At 35.6% G+C, this 23,037-nt stretch overlaps 1 protein-coding gene across 1 annotated transcript in view; it reads left to right on the forward strand.

Annotated features, from left to right (window-relative positions):
• Positions 1 to 5,219: 5,219 nt before the first annotated feature.
• The window catches only part of PCDH15 (protocadherin related 15), an 898,514-nt gene continuing 880,696 nt past the window's right edge, over positions 5,220 to 23,037 (forward strand). The window contains exon 1 of the mRNA XM_052660663.1: positions 5,220 to 5,310. Coding sequence (XP_052516623.1) covers positions 5,220 to 5,310 — 91 coding nt within the window. The remainder of the gene's footprint in view (positions 5,311 to 23,037) is intronic.

Consider the following 23,037-nt stretch of genomic DNA (forward strand, 5'->3'; position numbering starts at 1 on the left):
AAAGTGAAAGGCCTTTTATGTGGTCTCCCTCCAAGAGATGAACAGCAATCTACCCTCAAGGTACTAGATACCATCAAGGGTGCTTTCATCAAGGATTATTGAAATAGTTATGTTTTCCTTGTCAAGTTTTCTGCAGGTGTGTTAATGGAATGCAATTATTAGTTTCATATAACCTTACTCCATTTTCTGAACGTAAGACTCATAGAAGCAGGGATATGCATTTTTTAAAACTGAGAAGTTCCATCTGTCTATAAGAGTGAGCGGTACCTCACAGACCCTCCATAAATGCTTGTTGAATAATTGAATTTCTGAGAATATTCAATGCCAGAGAAATAAATATGAATTGTATCTGGTAGCTTTATCATACAAATGATTGAAACTTAAAATCAATATATTGTATCTTTAGTAATAATAGTAAAATATTCCAAAGACTACAGAAAATATATAGTAAATATCATGAAACTGAAACCATTTATGCGTAAGATTACAACATAATTGGAAAACATGCTTTTCCCCCCAATATTATTGACAGTAGAATACTACAGATAACCCTTGAACAACATGTGTTTGTACAGCATAAGTTCACTTTTATGTGTGTGTGTGTGGTTTTTTTCAGTAGAATTAGCATCTATAATCCTATTTTACAAATCTTTAAGTGCGGGGAAAAATTTGTGTTTGATTAGGGAATCACGCTGTGTATGTGTGCTAAGTTGCTTCACCCGTGTCTGACTGTTTGTGATCCTGTGGACTGTAGCCCACCAGGCTCGTCTGTCTATGGGATTCTCTAGGCAAGTAGACTAGAGTGCTTTGCCATGCCCTCCTCAAGGGTATCTTCCCAATCCAGGGATTGAACCCATGTCTTTTATGTCTCCTGCATTGGCAAGCAGGTTCTTTACCACCAGCACCAGCTGGGAAACCCAGGAATCACAATACATGGACTGAGAGCAACCTCGAGTCTTGATTCTATCCAAACTGTTTTAGCTTCCTGCTTTTGGATAAGTCATTTGATGCAGAGATATTTGGATATTTGGTTGGAAGAAGGGGGATAATCGGTGCTCCTAACCCCTGAGTTGTTCAAGGATCAACTGCGTTTTCAAATCACTATTGCAAAACCATGTCTTTATTAACTATAACAGTGTTGAATATGGTAGTCAATCATCTCCAAAAAAACAAGTACAATGACATTATTTATAGGTCAGCTACATTTCTTTTTAGCATTGAGCATGGTCTAGGTTTATTGAGCATAGTATTACTGACCAAGGAGATCCGAGGGAAATTTTCCACTCAAGGAACAAGGCAGTGTTCAATATGGAATTTATAATAAAAGTACAATACCATGTTAGAGTGTTGTTTGCAGGCACCTGTAAGAACTTTGCCTGCAATTCTAGAGAGTGTAAAACTAGTAAACAAAATAGATACTGCTTTTTTGTTGTTGTTTTTTTCTAATATCATTTAGGTGTTTTCCCTTTATTTTTAAAATTTAAACACTATTTTCTGTTTCTTAATGTTGTAACATTTCTTTAGAAAAAGAAAAGAGGAATTTAAGCCATTATTTTCACAAATCTTATGTATACTTCAGGTTTGGGAAGAAGCATGCAATATTTCTCCTTAGTATACAGGAAAAAATGCAGCAAGCTATTCTGGGCCTCCATGTAGTTTGAAACTAGAACCATGTGCTTTCTTGAGATTTTTTTGTCCTTTATTGTTATGGAATGAGCAGAAATTTCAAGCTTACAAACTTCACCACCACTTCAGCCACTCATGAGTTTTTAATCTTGAGCCTGTGAGGATATCCTTTCCTCCACAGAGTAGAGACAATAATACCTACCTTAGAGGTTTCACTCAAGATGAGTTGAGAAAATGTATGTTTAACCACTTTGAAGACTTCATAGATGCTGAATCAAAAACACTCATGTTAAGCTTTGTGGAGTGCTCACTCTGAGGTATTCTTCTAAGCATGTATTTATAGCCATTTACCTAATCCTCCAAATAAATTTGAGGTAGGCACTATTGTATCTCCATGTTAATAATGAGATAAGTGAGACAGAGATGCTATTTTGTTTGCTCCATCATAACTGGGAAGTTGTAAAACTTGAATTTAAAAAGAAGCCCCACTCTAATAAACTGCTCTTTAAATGACTAGCATTTGTCAATTTTATTTTTTTCTTTCCCTGCAATAAACATGTATCATTATGGTTGCTTGATATTTAATGATGGGCTCTATCTTTGCCTAGAAGTTATAAAAGTAGAAGCTGAGTTCTTTACCAGTTAGAGGGGGAAAATATGTAAGGGTTATATAAAAAGAACACTCTTTTTATTAAGATAAAGAAACACAAGAAGAATAGATTCCATTTTAGAAGGTCTAGTTCTGTGACTTTAAATTTATGGACCACGGATTTCATGACTATGGGCCTCCCTGGTGGCTCAGATGGTAAAGCATCTGTCCACAATGTGGGAGACTGGGGTTTGGTCCCTGAGTTGGGAAGATCCCCTGGGGAAGGAAATTGCAACCCACTCCAGTACTCTTGCCTGGAGAATCCCATGGATGCAGGAGCCTGGCAGGCTGCAGTCTATGGGGTCGCAAAGAGTCAGACATGACTAAGTAACTTCGCTTTCACTTTCATTCCATGAATAAAAATTGTTTGAGCTTGTAATTTTAATATAACTTAAAATAAATTACATATTTTGCAGGCTATTGTGCAAATAAACCTTACAAAATACACAAAAATAAACCAGAAATACAAATTTAGCAAAATATATGCAAAAGTAAACTTCAAATTATTTCCTTTGTGCATTCTGAAGGACCTTACCCATGAGTAGTTTAGTAGAGAGAATCCCTGTCAGGAGTTGTAAACTGAAGGACCTTAGAAGACAGTATAACCTGCCAGACGCTTTTAGTCATTACAAAGTTTTGGGCAACCATCTAAACACTCAGGAGCCTCACGTGGAAATTTGAAATTTACCATGGAAAACAGAAATTTATCATGTTCTGGAAAATCAGAAGACTCAGTAACGCTGGTTTACAATCCCAGGTTTCTCCAGAAACACCCTGCACTTTTCAATTTATCACAGCCTTCATGGCCTCTCTTGCCCCTTTAGGCTAGTTCATTTTTTCTTTTCCGATGGAGATAGAAAACTGGCCCATCTGCTCACAGGCCACTAACACCTCATTCAATTTATTTATTTACTGGCAGATTGCAAAGAAAAACAAAAGAATTTAAATGAAATTAATGCAAATGCTTCCAAAGACAAATGTGGTAAAAACTGATGGCTTATTCTTAGTCTTTATGACATAGTTAAGTCAATCACTTGTCACTCTACTAAAAATGAATTTCTGTTTTGATGTTGGGTTTTTCTACTTAATTCCATAAGACAAATGGCTATTGAAATTTTATGTAGGACACCAACAGCTTAACATCTTAAATAATTGCAAAAACTTATATGTATAGTTGAACTGTTCTATACCTAAGATATACCTCTGCAGTGGCCACAGGACTGGAAAAGGTCAGTTTTCATTCCAATCCCAAAGAAAGGCGATGCCAAAGAATGTTCAAACTACCACACAACTGCACTCATCTCACATGCTAGTAAAGCAATGCTCAAAATTCTCCAAGTCAGATTTCAGCAATACGTGAACCATGAACTTCCAGATGTTCAAACTGGTTTTAGAGAAGGCAGAGGAACCAGAGATCAAATTGCCAACATCTGCTGGATCATGGAACAAGCAAGAGAATTCCAGAAAAACATCTATTTCTGCTTTATTGACTATGCCAAAGCCTATGTCTGTGTGGATCACAATAAACTGTGGAATATTCTGAAAGAGATGGGAATACCAGACCACCTGACCTGCCTCTTGAGAAACATATATGCAGGTCAGGAAGCAACAGTTAGAACTGGACATGGAACAATAGACTGGTTCCAAATAGGAAAAGGAGTACATCAAGGCTCCATATTGTCACCCTGCTTATTTAACTTCTATGCAGTGTACATCATGAGAAACGCTGGGCTGGAAGAAGCACAAGCTGGAATCAAGATTGCCGGGAGAAATATCAATAACCTCAGATATGCAGATGACACCACCCTTATGGCAGAAAGTGAAGAGGAACTACGAAGCCTCTTGATGAAAGTGAAAGTGCAGAGTGAAAAATTTGGCTTAAAGCTCAACATTCAGAAAATGAAGATCATGGCATCTGGTCCCATCACTTCATGGGAAATAGATGGGGAAACAGTGGAAACAATGTCAGACTTTATTTTTGGGGGCTCCAACTTCACTGCAGATGGTGACTGCAGCCATGAAATTAAAAGATGCTTACTCCTTGGAAAAAAAGTTATGACCAACCTAGATAGCATGTTGAAAAACAGAGATATTACTTTGCCAACAAAGGTTCATCTAGTCAAGTCTATGGTTTTTCCTGCGGTCAGGTATGGATGTGAAAGTTGGACTGTGAAGAAAGCTGAGCAACAGAGAATTGATGCTTTTGAACTGTGGTGTTGGAGAAGACTCTTGAGAGTCCCTTGGGCTGCAAGGAGATCCAACCAGTCCATTCTGAAGGAGTTCAGCCCTGGGATTTCTTTCGAAGAAATGACGCTAAAGCTGAAACTCCAGTACTTTGGCCACCTCATGTGAAGGGTTGATTCATTGGAAAAGACTTTGATGCTGGGAGGGATTGGGGGCAGGAGAAGAACGGGACGGTAAAGGATGAGATGGCTGGATGACATCACTGACTCGATGGACGTGAGTCTGAGTCAACTCCGGGAGTTGGTGATGGACAGGGAGGCCTGGTGTGCTGCGATTCATGGGGTTGCAAAGAGTCAGACACGACTGAGCGAATGAACTGAACTGAACTGATACCGAAGATAAATTCTGTGACTTAAACTGATTGGCATTTGATTCACTCACTGGGTCTCAATTTTAAAGGTGTTCTAATGTCATCAGGATGTTAACATCTCAACTTACTTGCTTACAAAGTAAGTAATAGAATGGATGTCTTTTCTTAGAGATTGCTCATCTGCAAACTCATGTAGATGAGTTCTGGTACATTAAACAATTTTGCTACTTTGATAATGGATAGTGTGGCACAGGTAATTAACTATGAAGTCATTAAGGCTTTTCTGTGCTGTAACAGGTGTGTTTACCTATAACAGATTAATGAACTTGTCAAATATTTCTTTTTCCCTCTTTCTATTTCAGATCAACCTCGAGTGGAATCCGACAGAAGATGTTCCAACATTTTTCTCTCTGGAAATGGTTCGCTTCAGGGATTATCCTTGGTTGTCTCTTCACAGTCTGCTTGGGCCAATATGATGACGGTAAGTGTGTTTTTACTCTGATCTTTAGCGTTAGCCAGGATTTCTATGGAAAATGCAGCACATCATAGAAATGAATAATGCTAATTTGTAGTTCATTTTTAAAAGTTGGCCACTCCTTGCAATAATATACTTTAATTAAAATAATCTTACAAATGTAACATCTGATGCACTTTCTTAATAAGGATTGCAATATGGTGGAAAATCCAGTGTTCAGCCTCTGTTTGAACACTTACATATTCTCACTAAAATAATGCCTAACTGTTATAAACAACATGAAATTCTATTTGCTAACCATTAGACAAAAACAAACAGTAGCCTTGGATAAAATTAGGAATATGAAAAATATGAAAATTCCCTATGAGAAGAGATATTGGAAGGGATCAAAGGTGGATGTCATAAGTGATTTTTGCACTTAAATTGGGGGGTTTAATGCCCTCACTATTTTATTTGGAAAGAGTGAAAAAGTGTAAAAGATTTGGCATTAGACTTTGAGTCATTCCTTAATAATAACTCAGTCATTTGGTAAAGATACATTAGCCATCAAGCTCTATGGAACCATTTAACATGTAATATCTGCAATGACCCAAATGTACCTATCTTAGATATTTCAATATTGACAGCATCTGTCTTTGAATACTACTTAATGGGAATGTGGATCTCTCTATCTAACAGAAGAAAAATGGATAAATTTTCCCATCCTAGAAGTTCGCTATTGAAGAATACTATTTTGTTCTGTTATTATTATTATGCTTATTACTTTTACTAGTCATTTGTTGTTGTCATGTTACCTATTTGCTCCTAGAGACATCAAAGATTATGAATTTTGTATGTTTTTTTGTGATCTTTGCTTGGCTAAATTAAATAATCTGATGATAGATGAATGACTTTATCCCCCATACAGTGTTCAAATTGTATACATATTAAAACATTCTCTGTCCTCCATAGTTAGAAAATCATGCCTCATTAGGGATTTGCAGAATGATTCACAATTTCAACTATTTTCATAAAGTCAACAGTCTAATCCCTTGGAAAGTTCAGCTAATTAGCACAGTGTTTACTCCAAGTACATCTGAATTTAACGTCCCTGTCATTGCCATTTATAAGGATTGTGAGTCTCCAGTTTAACAACAAAGTCAAAAGTTTAGTAAGAAATAAATAATGTAATTGCTACTTTAAAGCAAAAATAAAAATCAATGGAACTTAAAAATGCATGACTTTAAAGTAAAATAATACATTTTAATTTATGCCTCAAGAATAGATGGCAAATGAGTGTGTTAATATTTCTTCATGCCATAAGGCATTCTATTTTTATTCATAGTGTTTACCCTGAGATGGAAGGACTGTCATTGCTCATATTAGACTTTCACAAACCCTGTACTTTTTAGCAATGTGATTATGTTATCGGAGGAAATCATCCCTGGTTTAACCTGTAATGGTATAAATTAGCTTCTTTAATAAGTTCATTTCAGCTCTTGGTCTCTCTAAATGTGCTTGTATTGATAGCTTCCAAAATAAGATCGTCAGGTCACCACTGACCATGAAGTAACTTTCTGAAGAAGAGTATAGCTTTACCTGCCAAGTTAGATTTCACAGTAAGGCTGCCCCCTCACTGCACTCATGGAAAACCTTCCAGCCACAGTTAGAAAGCCTTTTTAGTTCTTTCCTCCTGGAGGTAAGTTGCTCAACACCTAGGAAGACTGAAAGGACCAGAACTGTGGCAAAGAAACAAAAATTTTGTACAGGTTTTTTATAGAGGTTTCTCAACTTTATGTGCTTTTCAGCATTCCTTCTATACTTGCATCCTCTGATGCCCCTCTAGAAGTAATAACACATTCCTGTAGGTCACCTACTTCTCTCCGGTCTCCCTCAGTAAGGGACTGTGACATCACTTTTATTTTATTGTTCATGAAAATGGTTTTCACAGCTACTGTTTTTTAAAATCCCCATGAAAGTCTGAGACCATATTATGCAGGAATGAAATCGGGAGTAAACAAAGCATGGCTAACGCACAAAATAACACAACTGAAATATGTGATGTGGGTTTCTTGAGCCAATTTTTCCTATCCAAATGCTTGAGAATGCAGGCGTGGGTTAGACTAAAGGAAAATGTAGTGATAATCCTAATCATGACAGAAATGTGTGAAAAAAAGTTTAAGAGGTTTACTGGTTGGATTTACTGGTTGGAGTAGCCTGTCTGATAGTTGACACCTTACTTCTATACATAGTTAGGATCTAAGATAGAGAAATATGAAGGTGGAAGAATTTTAAATACTCTAAGGCTATAATAGTATAGCAGTTTATATTTTTCTTATGTTAAAGAATAGAATTCTCCTGGACTTCCAAATGAAAGGTTTCCTGTGTTCATTCTGTGTATTTCCTTACTTAGGCATATGGAAGTTGGAAGGAAAAATACTGTTAAAAATTAAAAAAATACTGTTTATTCGAGAAATATTTTATCATTAAATGGAATATTCTAGTATTATCCACATGTGTGAATCAGCTTCTAAGAAAAGTTTACCGCATAATCGTTGTTTTCAAATTTTTTTTGCTTAAGAAATTGGGCAAAATTTTGAGTCTTTCAATATTTCTTAAATTGTTAGGGTAAGTTTTTGGATTCAATAATAAAATTTGCAGATGACCTATTTGTAATGAAGATTCCATTTGTTTAATAACTGCAGATTTAAGAAAGAATAAATATATAATTGAGATTGATAGTATTAAATTAAATTTTAAAAGTCAGAATTTAGCTAGCCAGTAGAATATTGGAAAACATGGTTGATTTATAGTTTTAGTAGCCACTTTAGCCCAATATGAAAGTATTAGGATTGCTATTTTAGCATACAGTTTAATTCATTATCAGTCCTGCCAGTTTTATTGAAATGGGAACAAGTGCTGTGATCCCAAATCGAATGTGGGGAGCCTGCACAGGAGATGCCATTGGAAGCAGAGGAGGCAGGGCTATCTGTTAAATTATGTATCATGTGGGATAAAAGATATTAAGACCATTTTCCTTATTCTACCATATTATTCACAGTGAGGTAAAAAACCAAGTTGCCCATGGAGTTTGTGTTTTTTATTTTGTTTTGATTTTGAATAAATTAGTTAATTATGAAAGCGGGGGGAAAGAAGGGAAGGAAGGAAGGAAAATGGCATATAAGGGGTAAGTTTTATTTTCACTTTTTATTACTTTCTTTGCATTTTCAGTTTGTCCATATTGACTAGATAATACTACCATGATCAGATAGGAAAAGTATTTCTTTAAAAGCAACCATATATCATAACATTATAACTAACTTTGAATCAAAGAGAGTGTTAGAAGAGCTTTAAAAGAATATATGTGCCAATGAGTGTGTGAGTGTGTGTGTGAGTGTGTGTGTGTGTGAGAGAGAGAGAGTTAGAAAGAGATTACCTAAGTGTGTGCAGACCATGAAAGTCAACATAAGGTTTCTTTTTTTGTTGTTGTTGTTTGTAAGGAAAGGGTTCTCCCTGACTGCTCAGGCTTTCAGCCTAGAAGCCAAAAATCTTCCATCCTGCCCTTGAACTATTATGTAACTTAGCATATATCTATGAGATGAATGAAATCCTTATATACTGCACAACCAGAGCAACTGTCTGAAGAGATGCTGTTTACAATCTCAAAAAGTCATATATTAATACTTCCTAAGGCTATTTCCTTATTAAGAATAACTCTCTGAAACTCAGTTTCATGTAGTTTAATACACTATCTGACATATCACCAGTGTTCACTAAAATATTTTTTACATTTATTTCTATTCTTACTTCTAATTATGTATAAATAATTGTTTCTTTTTATATGTTTATATATATATATATATTTTTTTTAAATGAGTATTTTGTGCTCCTGTGCACAATTTATGTATACTTTCCTTATATCTGCTCATATTTACTGAACACCTTGAAGACTCCCTTGGTGGCTCAGATGGTAAAGAACCTGCCTGCAATGCAGGAGACATGAGTTCAATCCATGGGTTGGAAAGATCCCTTGGCAAAGGGAATGTTAACTCCAGTATTCTTGCCTGGAAAATTCCATGGACAGAGGAGCCTGGCAGGCTATAGCCCATGGAATTTTAAAGAGTTGGTCATGATTGAGCAACTAACACTTTCACTTCTTTGAAGACTTAACTTTGTTAAATTGCATTTTATTTTATTGTTATTATTTTGGCTGTATTGGGTCTTCACTGTGGCATGAGCACTCTTCACTGTGGCTCATGGACTCATTCTGGTTGCACAGCACTGACTCTAGAGCATGCAGGCTCAGTAGCTGTAGCACACGGGTTTAGTTGCCCCATGGTATGTGGGATCTTAGATTTCTAACCAGGCATAAAATTCACTTTACCTGCATTGAAAGGTGGATCCTTAACCACTGGACCAACTGGAAAGTCCCCACTTTATTTTTCAAAGTATTAACGACTATATTTTTTCTTTGAAGGGCTTACTAATTCAAATGAAGCCTGAAATGAAAATTGAGGAACATTTCCAGGTGTATTGTTAGGCTTGTTAGGTAATCCATTAATTCATAGAAAGTCAGTGATGAGATAGATATGTCATCATTAAAGGTATGCTGCTGCTACTGCCACCAAATCGCTTCAGTAGTGTCCTATTCTATGTGACCCCATAGATGGCAGCCCACCAGGCTCCCCCATCCCTGGGATTCTCCAGGCAAGAACACTGGAGTGGATTGCCATTTCCTTCTCCAGTGCATGAAAATGGAAAGTGAAAGTGAAGTCGCTCAGTTGTGTTCGACTCTTAGCGACCCCATGGACTTCAGCCCACTAGGCTCCTCTGTCCATGGGATTCTCCAGGCAAGAGTACTGGAGTGGGGTTCCATTGCCTTCTCTGATTAAAGGTATAGCCATGTTTTAACGTCTGAGACTAAAATTTTCTAAGATCTGACATTTAAGCCTGGAAACTTCATTTTTATCAAGTATGTCTGGAGGTCAAACAGTAGAGTGACAATGGTTTATACTAATAAACTTAAAAGAGAATGACATACAAATTATAATACTAATAATAGCATTATAAGGAAAATAAAAACACCCAAAGAGCTGAAACTTTTATGTTTCTTAGAATGATGTTTCCCCTCTTTAGATACCTTAAGAAGAATTGGCTACATAAACTTAACTCTTCTGCAAGAAGAATTAAAAAATCTTAATTGTTCATGTTTCCACATTATTACAGACTGTCACATAGGGCACTGTTAAAGCAATATCCTTGCTCATGGACTGTACTGGTCTATTTGTGGGATACATATGGTCCCCATAGTATTATTCTGGAAATGTTTGCAAACTTTCTTTTTTTTCAGTTTGCTATTTCGAAGTTTAGTTCAGGTCATCTTCCTCTTGTTAACATTATATTTCTCTGAACATCAGTTCAGTTAGTTGCTCAGTCATGTCTGACTCTGTAACCCCATGGACTGCAGCACTCCAGGCTTCCCTGTCCATCACCAACTCCCAGAGCCTACTCAAACTCACGTCTTTCACATCAGTGATGCCATCCAACCAGCTCATCCTCTCTCATCCTCTTCTCCTCTCACCTTCAATCTTTCCCAGCAGCAGGGTCTTTTCCAATGAGTTGGCTCTTTGCATCAGGCGCCCAAAGTGTTGAGTTTCCACTTCCAAGGACTGATTTTATTTCTCTGAATATAGTACAGTGCAATAGTTTCTTTTGAGTCTGTTTCAATTATAATTAAAGATGATTATTGGAAACCCTATCTAAGTAATTTTCAATGAACTTGTCTCTGAAACATTTTTCATTTAAATAATATTTCTTAAGGCAGCACACAAATCAAGGGAAATTGAACAATATATATGCACACAGTCATACATAATAGATAACACATTTTGAAACCACACATAGCATATATTTTATGCAAATTTTAATCTTAATATAATAAAGGCATATTTTCTTATCTACCCCTTTCACTTTTTCCATCTTAGAGAGTGTATTTTTATTCAGAGATGTTAAATTCAAGTTTTCAGAGTAATTTTGTTGTTTTTTCTACAGGCTGAGTTTTTAAATTCTGTTTGTCATTTTTTCTTGAAGCTTTATAAACTTTTGGAGATATATATATATATGCCATATATATATGCATATATATATGGCATATATATATATATATGCCATCTAGATTATGTTGTTATGGGATATTTAGATTAATATGCCAAGAAACAGCACTTTCAGTGCTTTGCTGTTGTTGTTCAGCCACTGAGTCATCTCCGACTCTTTTCAACCCTATGGAATGCAGTGCACCAGACTTCCTTGTCCTTCACCATCTCCTGGAACCTGTTCAAACTCATGTCCATCGAGTCAGTGATGCCATGCAACCATTTCAACCTTTGTCGTTCCCTTCTCCTCCTGCCTTCAATGTTTCCCAGCATCAAGGTCTTTTCCAATGAGTCGCCTCTTCGCATCAATTGGCCAAAGTATTGGAGCTTCAGCATCAGTCTTTCCAATGAATATTCAGGACTGATTTCCTTTAGAATGGACTGGTTTGATCTCCTTGCAGTCCAAGGATTCTGAAGAGTCTTCTCCAACACCACAGTTCAAAAGCATCAATTCTTTGACACTCAGCCTTCTTTATGGTACAACTCTCACACCTGTACTTACTCCAGTAAAATTTTCTAAATTTCATTTCTAAATGTCTAAATTTCATTTCCAGATAAAAGCTTGGCGTGTCTTCTGCTTTAGTTTGTACCCACACTTGGGTACAACCTTATTTCCTCTTATTTCCTCTTTTTTGAAGGTGAGCAATCTTGTAGATCCTGTACCTCCAAATTGGATTTTGTTTTAGGGCAGAGGTTTGAAAAGGCATATCTTTTCTTGTTTCAGCAACGATTTCTCAGTAAGCAAGTTCAAAAATGTTAACTTTGCAGCTTCTCTATACTCTGACCCTTTGCCTAGAAGGATTGCTTCAGTAGTTTCTCTGAACACTAGCAATAGGCTTGATTAAAGGCCATCTGTACATCCTGGGAGCCAGAGAGATAAAGAGTGAAAAAAGCAAATACATAAATAAACTCTGAGAAACGTAAGAACAATTAGTGTACTTTTTTCTCTGTGCCAATACATACACACACCCACATCCCAAAAATGTTATTTCCAAGGTAACTTAGAATACCTGTTGCTGCTGCTAAGTCACTTCAGTCGTGTCCAAATCTGTGCGACCCCATGGACTGCAACCTACCAGGCTCCTCTGTCCATGGGATTTTCCAGGCAAGAGGACTGGAGTGAGGTGCCATTGCCTTCTCCATAGAATAGCTAAGTACTGATATTTCAGATACTTTCATTTGTCCTGTTGAGAAAGGGAAAGAAGTAGGTCTAATTCACTATATAAGTAATATAATACAATTAACGATCACCAGTAGGGTAGATGGTTCCCTCTTTGGTTCTAACAACCTTAAAAAAATGAACCCATTGAAACATAAAATACTCACATCCAAATTGTGTGAGAAGGTAGAATCCGTTTTAACTGTTCTTAATAAAAATTGAAATTGAGCAAAAGTGTAATTATAATCTTGCTTGGCTCGGATACAACTCACAATAGAGTGGCTTATCTTAGTTGGGTCTTTTCCCATCAAATCTCCGTACTTGTTACCATGACTTCTGCACCATATCCCTTAAGCTCTGCAATTTGGGTTTTCTCACATCTCTACTGAAAGTGCACTCTCTAAAGTCTCCAATGACTACTTTCTTGGACAAATCCTATAATTTTGTAGCATTTCAGCAAACAACATTATTGATCTACTTTTCTTGCAACTTTCCTTTCCTCAGTGATTCTTAGAACTGACTTTCCTGATTGTCTATATATCAGACATGATCTTCCTGGTGAATATTCTACCTTTCTCTGGTTCGTGATTTTGAAATTGCCCCACTTTTGTTTGTATTTCCATAAAGAGTCATATTTTATAATGAGCCAGTTTGAGTAATTATAAAGGTCCTCTCCTTGGTCATGTTCTGCTTTCTCTAGCTTCCCTTTCACAGTACTTTCAAATTATTACATGTCCACTGTACATATTCTTTTTCTCTAGACCACATTTTCACTTCTCTATAGAACATTTATTTAGTTTGCATTTTAGTGAATATCAACTCCATGAAAAATATTAGGGAAACAGAAATGAGGCAGTTATTTCATTCAAGTATAATAATGAGGTATATAGTCAATACGATGATTTATATAATCATAGGTGCATATATAGTGCGTGTGTTTTGGGAGAATACAAATGCAAAATCTGCTGAAGATTTTGGAGTGAAGTAGTCAGAAAATGTTTGCAGGATAAATTTTTATTTTTCAAGGTAAAGAACTGGAAATTTTGGAAAACCTGAACAATCCTGAATACTGGTGCTCTAATTTAAGATGTATATATCTTAGAATTGAGGATTATATATGCTGTTTTATGACCTGTTCAGAGAAGATTTTGCTCAACTCTAATTATACCTTGAAACCAAATTGCTCATTACTCCTTGATGTTGTTACTAATCATGTTAAGTGAGGAAAGGTTGGTTAAAGGGTGCAAACATTTAGTTATAAGATGGATAAGTTTGGTAAATCTAATGTACAACATGGTGACTATAGTTAATAATATTGTAGTATTATATGCTGGAAACTTGCTAATAGAATAGATTTTAAGTACTCTTACCACACTAAAAAAAAAAAAAAAGAACTATTGAGGTGATGGTTGTGTTAGGTTATGTTAATTAACTTGGTTCTGGTAATCATTCATTTTACAGTCTATCAGTGCCAAGTCATATATTGTGCACTTTAAAAATATACAATTATGTTTGTCAATTACACCTTAAGGGAACTGGTATAATTAATGTCCATCTTCCCCTTTATATTAAGTCAAATAATGTTTGTTTCTATGTTTAGATTGTAAATTTCTGAACACAGAAAATATCGTTTACGTTTTGTTTCCCTCAGTACCTGGCAGAATGACCCAGTTAGTGATTATTTAAATTAGTATGCCTTCCATAAAGAAAAATAGAACTGAGAGATGAAGTGTCATTTAATAATATAGGAGCAAGTAGGTAACCTTTATGATAGTACTTGGAGTTCAAACAGTAATTCAAAGACACCTTTAGTGAGGGTTTGATTTCTATGACACTGCTCAATATTGACATAGGAACCAAAGCAGTCAATAATTATCTCTGCTATGGAGATATTGCACATAGCAACCTTTTTAGGATTCGATAGGAAAACAGAGTTTAGGTAAATTATATAATTTTTTAGAGACTCGGTTTTTATCCCTTGAGGGTGCATCATTTAGAAAAGTCTTTGTATAAAACTCAAAGTGAATCTATCCTTTCTTCAGTGCGTTTCTTTTTCTGATTATTAGCAGTTGTTCTGGGCATTTTGTTCATAATGTTGGTGGATCACACTGCACCAGTTGTTTCTGACATCAGCCTCTTAGTTCCAGATACCAATCTTTACCTGCTCTTATAAGATACTATACTGCCCCTCAGGGCTGCTCAATCAGCCTGCTCAGTGATGACTGTTCAGCCACTCTGAGTTTATTAAGTGGCTTTATTGAATAGTTGGAATACTGATGACAGTTGTTCAGGCTTCTTAGATCATGTATGAAAAGGGCAATACTAACTCAATCATCAATATTTTGTATTGTTATATCTAGAATTTGGCCACAGTTGGTCCGTTGAATGCATAGAATGCAATTCTGCTGGTATCCTCATAGAGGAAAAGCTACAGCATTTTAACGTAACATGAATAATACATTATGCTAATTTTTAATTCATTCATTCTTCAGGTATAGCAAGCATATGTAATGTCTACTGTGCACATATAAACTTTCTAACAATTATAGCTAATATTTATTGGATGATTTCTATGTGACAGCTTACAGATAATACACACTCTAGTCATGTTTTATTAATATACTTATATTTGATACATATGATGTATGTTCATGAGTAATACACATCCTATATCATTACATTCCAGTTATAGAAGCTTATATAGTTTTATACAAATGCTTTTAAACGGCTACTAGATGCCAAGCCTTGTTCTACAAACTGCAGATATGTGCATGCTTAGTGGTTTAGATGTCCAACTCTTTGTGACCCCATGAACTGGAGCCAGTCAGGCTCCTCTGCCTGTGGGATTTTCCAAGCAAGAATACTGGAGTGGGTTGTCATGACCTTCTCAAAGGGATTTTCCCAATCCAAGGATCAAACCTCCATCTCCTGTGTCTTCTGCTTTGCAGGAAATTCTTTACCACTGAGCCCCCAAGGAAGTCCCGATACAGCAAACAGCAAAATAGACCAAAAAAAAAAAAAAAAATCCTTATTTTTCTGAGGTTTGCTTGATATTTGAAGGATACAGAAAATAATCCAACCACTAAGAAAATTATGTAGTATATTAGTATATGAAAAAGGTTATGTCAAAAAAAAATAAGCAGGGAAAGGGATATTTTGGGGAACATAATTTTAAATAGGAAAGTGTGGGAAGAACTTACTAAAAAGCAAAAATAAACAAATGGGATCTAATTAAAATTAAAAGCTTCTGCACAACAAAGGAAAATATCAGCAAGGTGAAAAGACAGCCTTCTGAATGGGAGAAAATAATAGCAAATGAAGCAACTGACAAACAGCTAATCTCAAAAATATACAAGCAACTTATGCAGCTCAATTCCAGAAAAATAAACGGCCCAATCAAAAAATGGGCCAAAGAACCAAATAGACATTTCTCCAAAGAAGACATATGGATGGCTAACAAACACATGAAAAGATGCTCAACATCACTCATTATCAGAGAAATGCAAATCAAAACCGCAATGAGGTACCACTTCACACCAGTCAGAATGGCTGCGATCCAAAAATCTGCAAGCAATAAATGCTGGAGAGGGTGTGGAGAAAAGGGAACCCTCCTACACTGTTGGTGGGAATGCAAACTAGTACAGCCACTATGGAGAACAGTGTGGAGATTCCTTAAAAAATTGCAAATAGAACTCCCTTATGACCCAGCAATCCCACTGCTGGGCATACACACCGAGGAAACCAGAATTGAAAGAGACACATGTACCCCAATGTTCATCGCAGCGCTGATTATAATAGCCAGGACATGGAAACAACCTAGATGTCCATCAGCAGATGAATGGATAAGAAAGCTGTGGTACATATACACAATGGAGTATTACTCAGCTGTTAAAAAGAATTCATTTGAATCAGTTCTGATGAGATGGACGAAACTGGAGCCGATTATACAGAGTGAAGTAAGCCAGAAAGAAAAACACCAATACAGTATACTAACACATATATATGGAATTTAGAAAGATGGCAATGACGACCCTGTATGCAAGACAGGAAAAAAGACGCAGCTGTCTATAATGGACTTTTGGACTCAGAGGGAGAGGGAGAGGGTGGGATGATATGGGAGAATGGCATTCTATCATGTATACTATCATGTAAGAATTGAATCGCTAGTCTATGTCTGACGCAGGATACAGCGTGCTTGGGGCTGGTGCATGGGGATGACCCACAGAGATGTTATGGGGAGGGAGGTGGGAGGGGGGTTCATGTTTGGGAACACATGTAAGAATTAAAGATTTTAAAATTAAAAAAAAAATAAATAAAAAATCCAGACTAAAAAAACAAAAACAAAAACAAAAACAAACAAAAAAAAAAGAAGTACCCTTGGTGTAAATTTCAGAGAAGATTATGGGAAAATTATGGAGATTCCTAGAAGAGCATTGAAGACAGTGATCACAGTAAGTGAAAGGGAATTGAGATGGAGACATGCCTATTCTGTTTGTAAAACACAATTGCAAGCAAACTGTGGTGGGTGAAATGTGGGGCAGAGTGAGGTAAAGGGGAAAGAGATAAGATCAGAAAGTTGACATGGGTGAAGGCAAATTGCCCAGGCCTTGCAGGCAGTGGAGGACATTGTCTTTTTCTCTCAGTGAGATGAAAAACTACCGGAATGTTTCAAGTAGAGGAGTGAAATGATTTCACACAAGTTTTAAAAAAATTGCCTTGACACTTGTATTGAGAATCATCAGTTAAGATCAAGGTGACCAGTGAGAAATGTATTAACGATATTCCAGGCAGAAAATAAAGATAGCTTAGACCAGGTTTTAATGACAGAGGTGGTAAATATGGTTGGCTGTCAATGCATTTTTGAGGTACATCAATAGAGTTTGCTGGTGTGTTGGATAAAGAGAAAACAAAAAATATAGCATTTAAGTATATTTGATACTAGTATATTTGTTTTAAGCATCAGGAGAGTCTGAATGATCAACGTGGTCAACAATCATCAAAGGAACAAATGTGGCTAGAAATGAACCATAAACACAGTGATCATATAGTCTAGGAAGATAAGAAAGAATAAAAAAGAACATTAATATGTGAAGATAATTAATGAGAGGAAAACTAGATGAGAGTGGTTTACTAAAAGTCATAGGAAGAAGACATCTAAAGGAGAAAGTGATCAGCTGTGTCAAGTCTAATCAAGTAAGATGAAATGTGAGAATGGAATATTGAATTAACAACATGGCATTCACTTGTGGCATTGATAGGGATGATTTGAGGTAATGTTGAGAATGAAAATTTGCAGAAGTTTCGAGAGTGGAGGAAGAGGAAATGCAGGGTATTTGAAGATATAAAAAGGTTTTTTTTTTTTAACTTTTTCCTTTCTTGTTTTAAATCTTTCTTTTCTTTTTAATATGGTGGCAGTACTAATAGGTAAAGAAGAGTAAGCTTAAGAATACACACCCCACCTTAAGTCCTAGTAATGTAAGGATATAATAAAGCAACCGCCATCCCGGTGAGGCACTGAGAGAGCTACAGAAAAGTAGCATCTTCTGGGAATAGCCATATTTCTAGTAGAGCAAGAAGAAAGGAATGTTCAGTAAAATATATATTATTTAATCTATCTCATGTTCAGTAAAACACCATAAGATAAATTCTATTGTTGTTCCCATTTTCCAGTTGAGGAAACTGAAGCTTTAAAGATATAAAGCTATCTCACGTAAAGTCATACAGCCCTTACATCTAAGAATCTTAATCCTAGCTTGGGCAGCCTGGCTTTTGCAACCTGAGTATAAAGTGCTACAGTAGTCATGAAAGTATAATGATATGAACATCAATCCATGGAACCTTAAGAGAATGATGGAAATTATTATCAATTTCTACTATATGTTCTTTTATTTTACATATATTTATTAGCATATACCAGTTCTGTGCTACATTTGGGGTTCAAAATACGAATAAGATATATTTCTTGACCTCATGTATATTAATGCCTACATTATATGAAACATCAGCAAAAGGGCTAACACGTATATACTGTATATAGATTGTGAGAGGCTGAAGTTAAAGAGATGACATTTATGTTGCCTTCCTAGAGGTGTGCTACAGACTGTATCAGATGTAGTTAGTGGAAGAAAGACATAGGATGAGACACTTTAGAGCTACATGGAAAAAGGATAAGGAGTTACTTTAGATTTAAATCTGGTACATATAAATTCCTATGTGCAGTCAAAGCAAAGGGAAACATGAGAGGATTAATGATGAAGCATTGGTATGTGGGATATGAAAGATCATCTCTGGCACAGTAGTTAAAGCTTGAGCTTTGGAATCAAATAGACTGTGCAAATCCTGGCAAGATCAATATGTGATTTTTGATAAATTATATGATCTCTCTGACTTAGATTTCCATCTATTAAACAGGATACAGCAACTCTGATTTGATTGCTGTTAGGATTAACTGATGGCATCTATATAAATTGTTTACCATGCTTTCTAGCATATAGGAAATGATTAAAATATATTTGGGGTATATTATAATAAGTACTACTATTTTCAAATAAAATAGACAAGATAAACAATGTTACATTGTCATTAATCAATATTTCCTTTGGTTTCTTTTATCTGAAAACATTTACACAAACACACAGGCCACACATATAATCACACACTATATTAAATTGACAATTTCTTTGAACAATCACTATACTTTCTACACACATATTTCTGCATACTACAATTCTTTGAATGATTTTCAGCCCATCTATCCTGTGAACTTTTCAGCTGCATTTATTAAAGTGTCAAGCATAGAATTTATACCATTTCAGTTTTTTAATAATTTTATTTATTTATTTTTTCATTAATTTTTGGCTTGCTGGGTCTTTGTTGCTGCACAAGGGCTTTCTCTAGTTGCGGGCAAGGACTAATCTTCATTGAAGTACACAGGATTCTCATTGAAGTGGCCTCTCCTGTTGTAGAGAAGGGCTCTGGGGGGTGAGGTTTCAGTAACTGCAACTCGTGGGCTCAGTAGTTGTGGCTCCTGGGATCTAGAGCACAGGCTCAGTACATGGGCTTAGTTGCTTCACAGCATGTAGAATCTTCAGGATCAGGGATCCTAATGCATGACTCTGCATTGGTAGGTGGATTCTTTACCACTGAGCAGCCAGGGAAGCCTCACCTTTTCTTTCTTTTTTTTTCCTATCTTTTATTTACCTCCTTCAAATTTTTCTTAATTTTTATTAGTTTCATTTTTTAAAAAAGAAGCTTCCTTTAGCTCCTTCTTATTTATCTTTCTTCACTCATATCTGAATACTTTTCAATTACTTTATTCTTCTCATTTTTAAAATATGTTTCACTGAACTCTGTCTTATATTCTGATTTCACCTCTCTCCTGTTTCTTTGTCTAGTATTCTCTCTGTCTCAAATTTTGTTATCTTTCTGCCTCACTTTAGCTAATTTAAGTTCTAGAAAGCACAGTAAGCATTTCCTTGGCTATAGGTACTTCATATTTCTAACTGCTAGGTCTACTTTTAGAAAATAATCTTAACTGGACTTTTAGCCTCTTTGGTTATATAAAGAATTGGATAGTATTTTAGACCAAAGGAAAAAAAAATCCAGCATGTATTTTCATTCTCATAATATAAAAATTACCAGAATGCACACACATATTTTAAAACCTCTAAAGCTTCTGTCTATTATCAGATGAGGAACACTTTAAAGGAGATGCCATCCAATTTCCTTCCCAGTGATACTGAACTTGGGAAAAAATTCAATTTATGCTCTAACTTTCCAAGATTTAAATTCAAACTAAGATCTTTGTCAAATATAATTTATTAAATACTAATTTCATGGGCATTCATTTGATAATACAAAGTGAGATATATTCCCAGAGAAAGAAAACTAAAAGGAATATTGTCCAATGAATTACTGACACTGGACCCAAGCCAGTGTAAGCAATGTGTGTTTATCACTGAGAGCTCCCTGGATCCATTAAACCCAATAATCCTTTTATCCAGCCCATTTAAATGTGTTTTTTTGAAAGCAGGTCCCCAAAAGTGTGACATTTGAAAGCATTTGTAATGTGTTTTAGTTTTTTGTTGTTCAGCCACTCAGTTGTGTTCGGCTCTTTGCAACCCCGTGGACTGTAGCACGTCAGGCTTCCCTGTCCTTCAGCATCTCCCAGTTTGCCCAAGTTCACGTTCATTGCATCAGTGACACTGTCCATCCATCTCATCCTCTGACACCCTCTTCTCCTTCTGTCCTCGATCTTTCCCAGCAGCAGGGACTTTTCCAATAAGTCATCTGTTTGAGTCAGATGACCAAAATACTGGAGTTTCAGCATCAGTCTGTCCAGTGACTATTCAGGATTGATTTCCTTTAAGATTGCTATGTTTGATCTCCTTGCTGTCCAAGGGACTTTCAGGAGTCTTCGTTTGATACATAAAGCTAACTGCTTCATTCCATAGCATGAACCAAAATTACAGATGCTAATTTATTGGGTTGGCTAAAAAGTACATTTGGGTTTTTTGTAACATCTTAAAGAAATCTGAATGAACTTTTTGGGCAACCCAATACATTCTAAAAACAGTAAGAAAATCAGCTTCTATTTATTAGGGAAAAAAATTCAATGCAATGCCCATGATAAAGTTAAAAGTTAGATAATGCCAGCATCCTTACAAAGGAACTCTGTAATTTTAGATTTTCTACTAACCCTTTCTCATTACTGGAGAAGATTAATTATAGTAACAACTGCTCAATAATTGAATTGCTAATAATGAATAACTAGAAACCTATGAGAAAGCCCTTTGAAAACAGATAAGATTCAATCACATTCCCCCAGAGATATGTCAGCTAGTGGTACTCCTTCTTGACCCTGAACAAACACATTGTGATATGAAATGCTGCAATTTAAGATTGCTGATGTGTCTTTCTAGAGTAAACAAATAATAGATATTTTTTTAAATCAATGACTTAGAATATAATCTCATTCAGAATTATATGGTTTTATGATTATTATACCCATATTTCAAATGGGATTTCTTTTTTGGATCTATACTAACTTGCAAATATATATTGCTCTAGCAAAGAACAAAAGTATGTATTTTAAAAAGTGTGACACACTTTCTTTAAAGATGTATAAGAGCAAGTAGATTTCAAAAGTATGTACAAAGGCAAAATGATATTCTAACCTCAGAGAATCTCAGAATAGACTCTCTTCTCAAAACACTTATGCATGCTAAATTTGGTAGCATATGTACTTGAATATATTATACTAATCAATTAATTATACTAAGTATATTAATCCATTGAATTATATTGTAAAACTGCACTAGAAAAAATAAAATATCCTCACTGGGACTTCTAAAATGCATTTCTTAAGTATTTTGTGAACATTCTTTCAGATTTGAGATTCAAAATCACTTGGAACAGGTTTAATATAAAGAGTTATTTGAAGAGATGCTTCTAAAATAAATGAAAAATTGTATGTCAGAATAGGTTTATCAAATTTTATCACCTCATTCTTATTCTCCACATTGGAAAGTTACAACAGACACTTATTTAAAAAGAAAAAAAAAAAAAAAAACTTGGGTCAAAGTCACTTTAGTAAAGACTAATATGTGCTCAGTCTCTCAGTTCTGTCCAACTTTTTGTAACCCTTTGGACCGGAGTCCACCAGGCTCCTCTATCCACAGGATTTTTTCAAGCAAGGATGCTAGAGTGGGTTGCCATTCCTTTCTCCAGGCAATCTTCCTGACTCAGGGATCAAACTCGTGTCTCTTGTGTTTCCTGTATTTCAGGCAAATTCTTTACGTGATGAGCCATGGGAGAAGCACCAGTAAAGACTAATATTTTTATATAAAATGCATTAGGGACATTTATTTTCTTTGGATTTTGCTGTAAAATGTAAGGCAATAAGAGCAATGTAAAATGAACTGCCACCTCTAAACTAACCCATTATGGTTATTCTGGTTTATAATTTAATTGTAATTGCTTTAATCAGTCAGAGACATTGATTCTTCTATAAATTACTGTACCTCTGCTAATGAATTAATTTTTCTATAATTCTATGACGGATATCTGTAATGCATATGTAATATGTCTGAGGTACTAATTGCTTTAATCATTATTCATTCATCCATTTATTTACTCAGTACACTTTTATAGGGTCTCTACTCTAAGCCAAGGACTATGAGCAATGTTGAGGCAAGGGGATTATTCCAAATGGAGGGAGCAGATGAAGTCTCCATGATGAGAAGTATATATCAAACATGACCAAGAGTCTGCATGAAGGCCAGTGTAAATCAAATGCTAATGAAACTGAGAAGGTGTGTAGGGAACAAGGTTTACTGGAATGGATAATAATTTTACTTATAATTATAAGTGAATCCATTGGAGTTCTAAAAGTAGACACAAGAGAAGGAGAAAGTTGTGATGATACGATCCCGTTTATTCCAG

Source organism: Budorcas taxicolor, chromosome 23 (genome assembly GCF_023091745.1).
Source record: "Budorcas taxicolor isolate Tak-1 chromosome 23, Takin1.1, whole genome shotgun sequence".
Lineage (NCBI taxonomy): Eukaryota > Metazoa > Chordata > Mammalia > Artiodactyla > Bovidae > Budorcas > Budorcas taxicolor.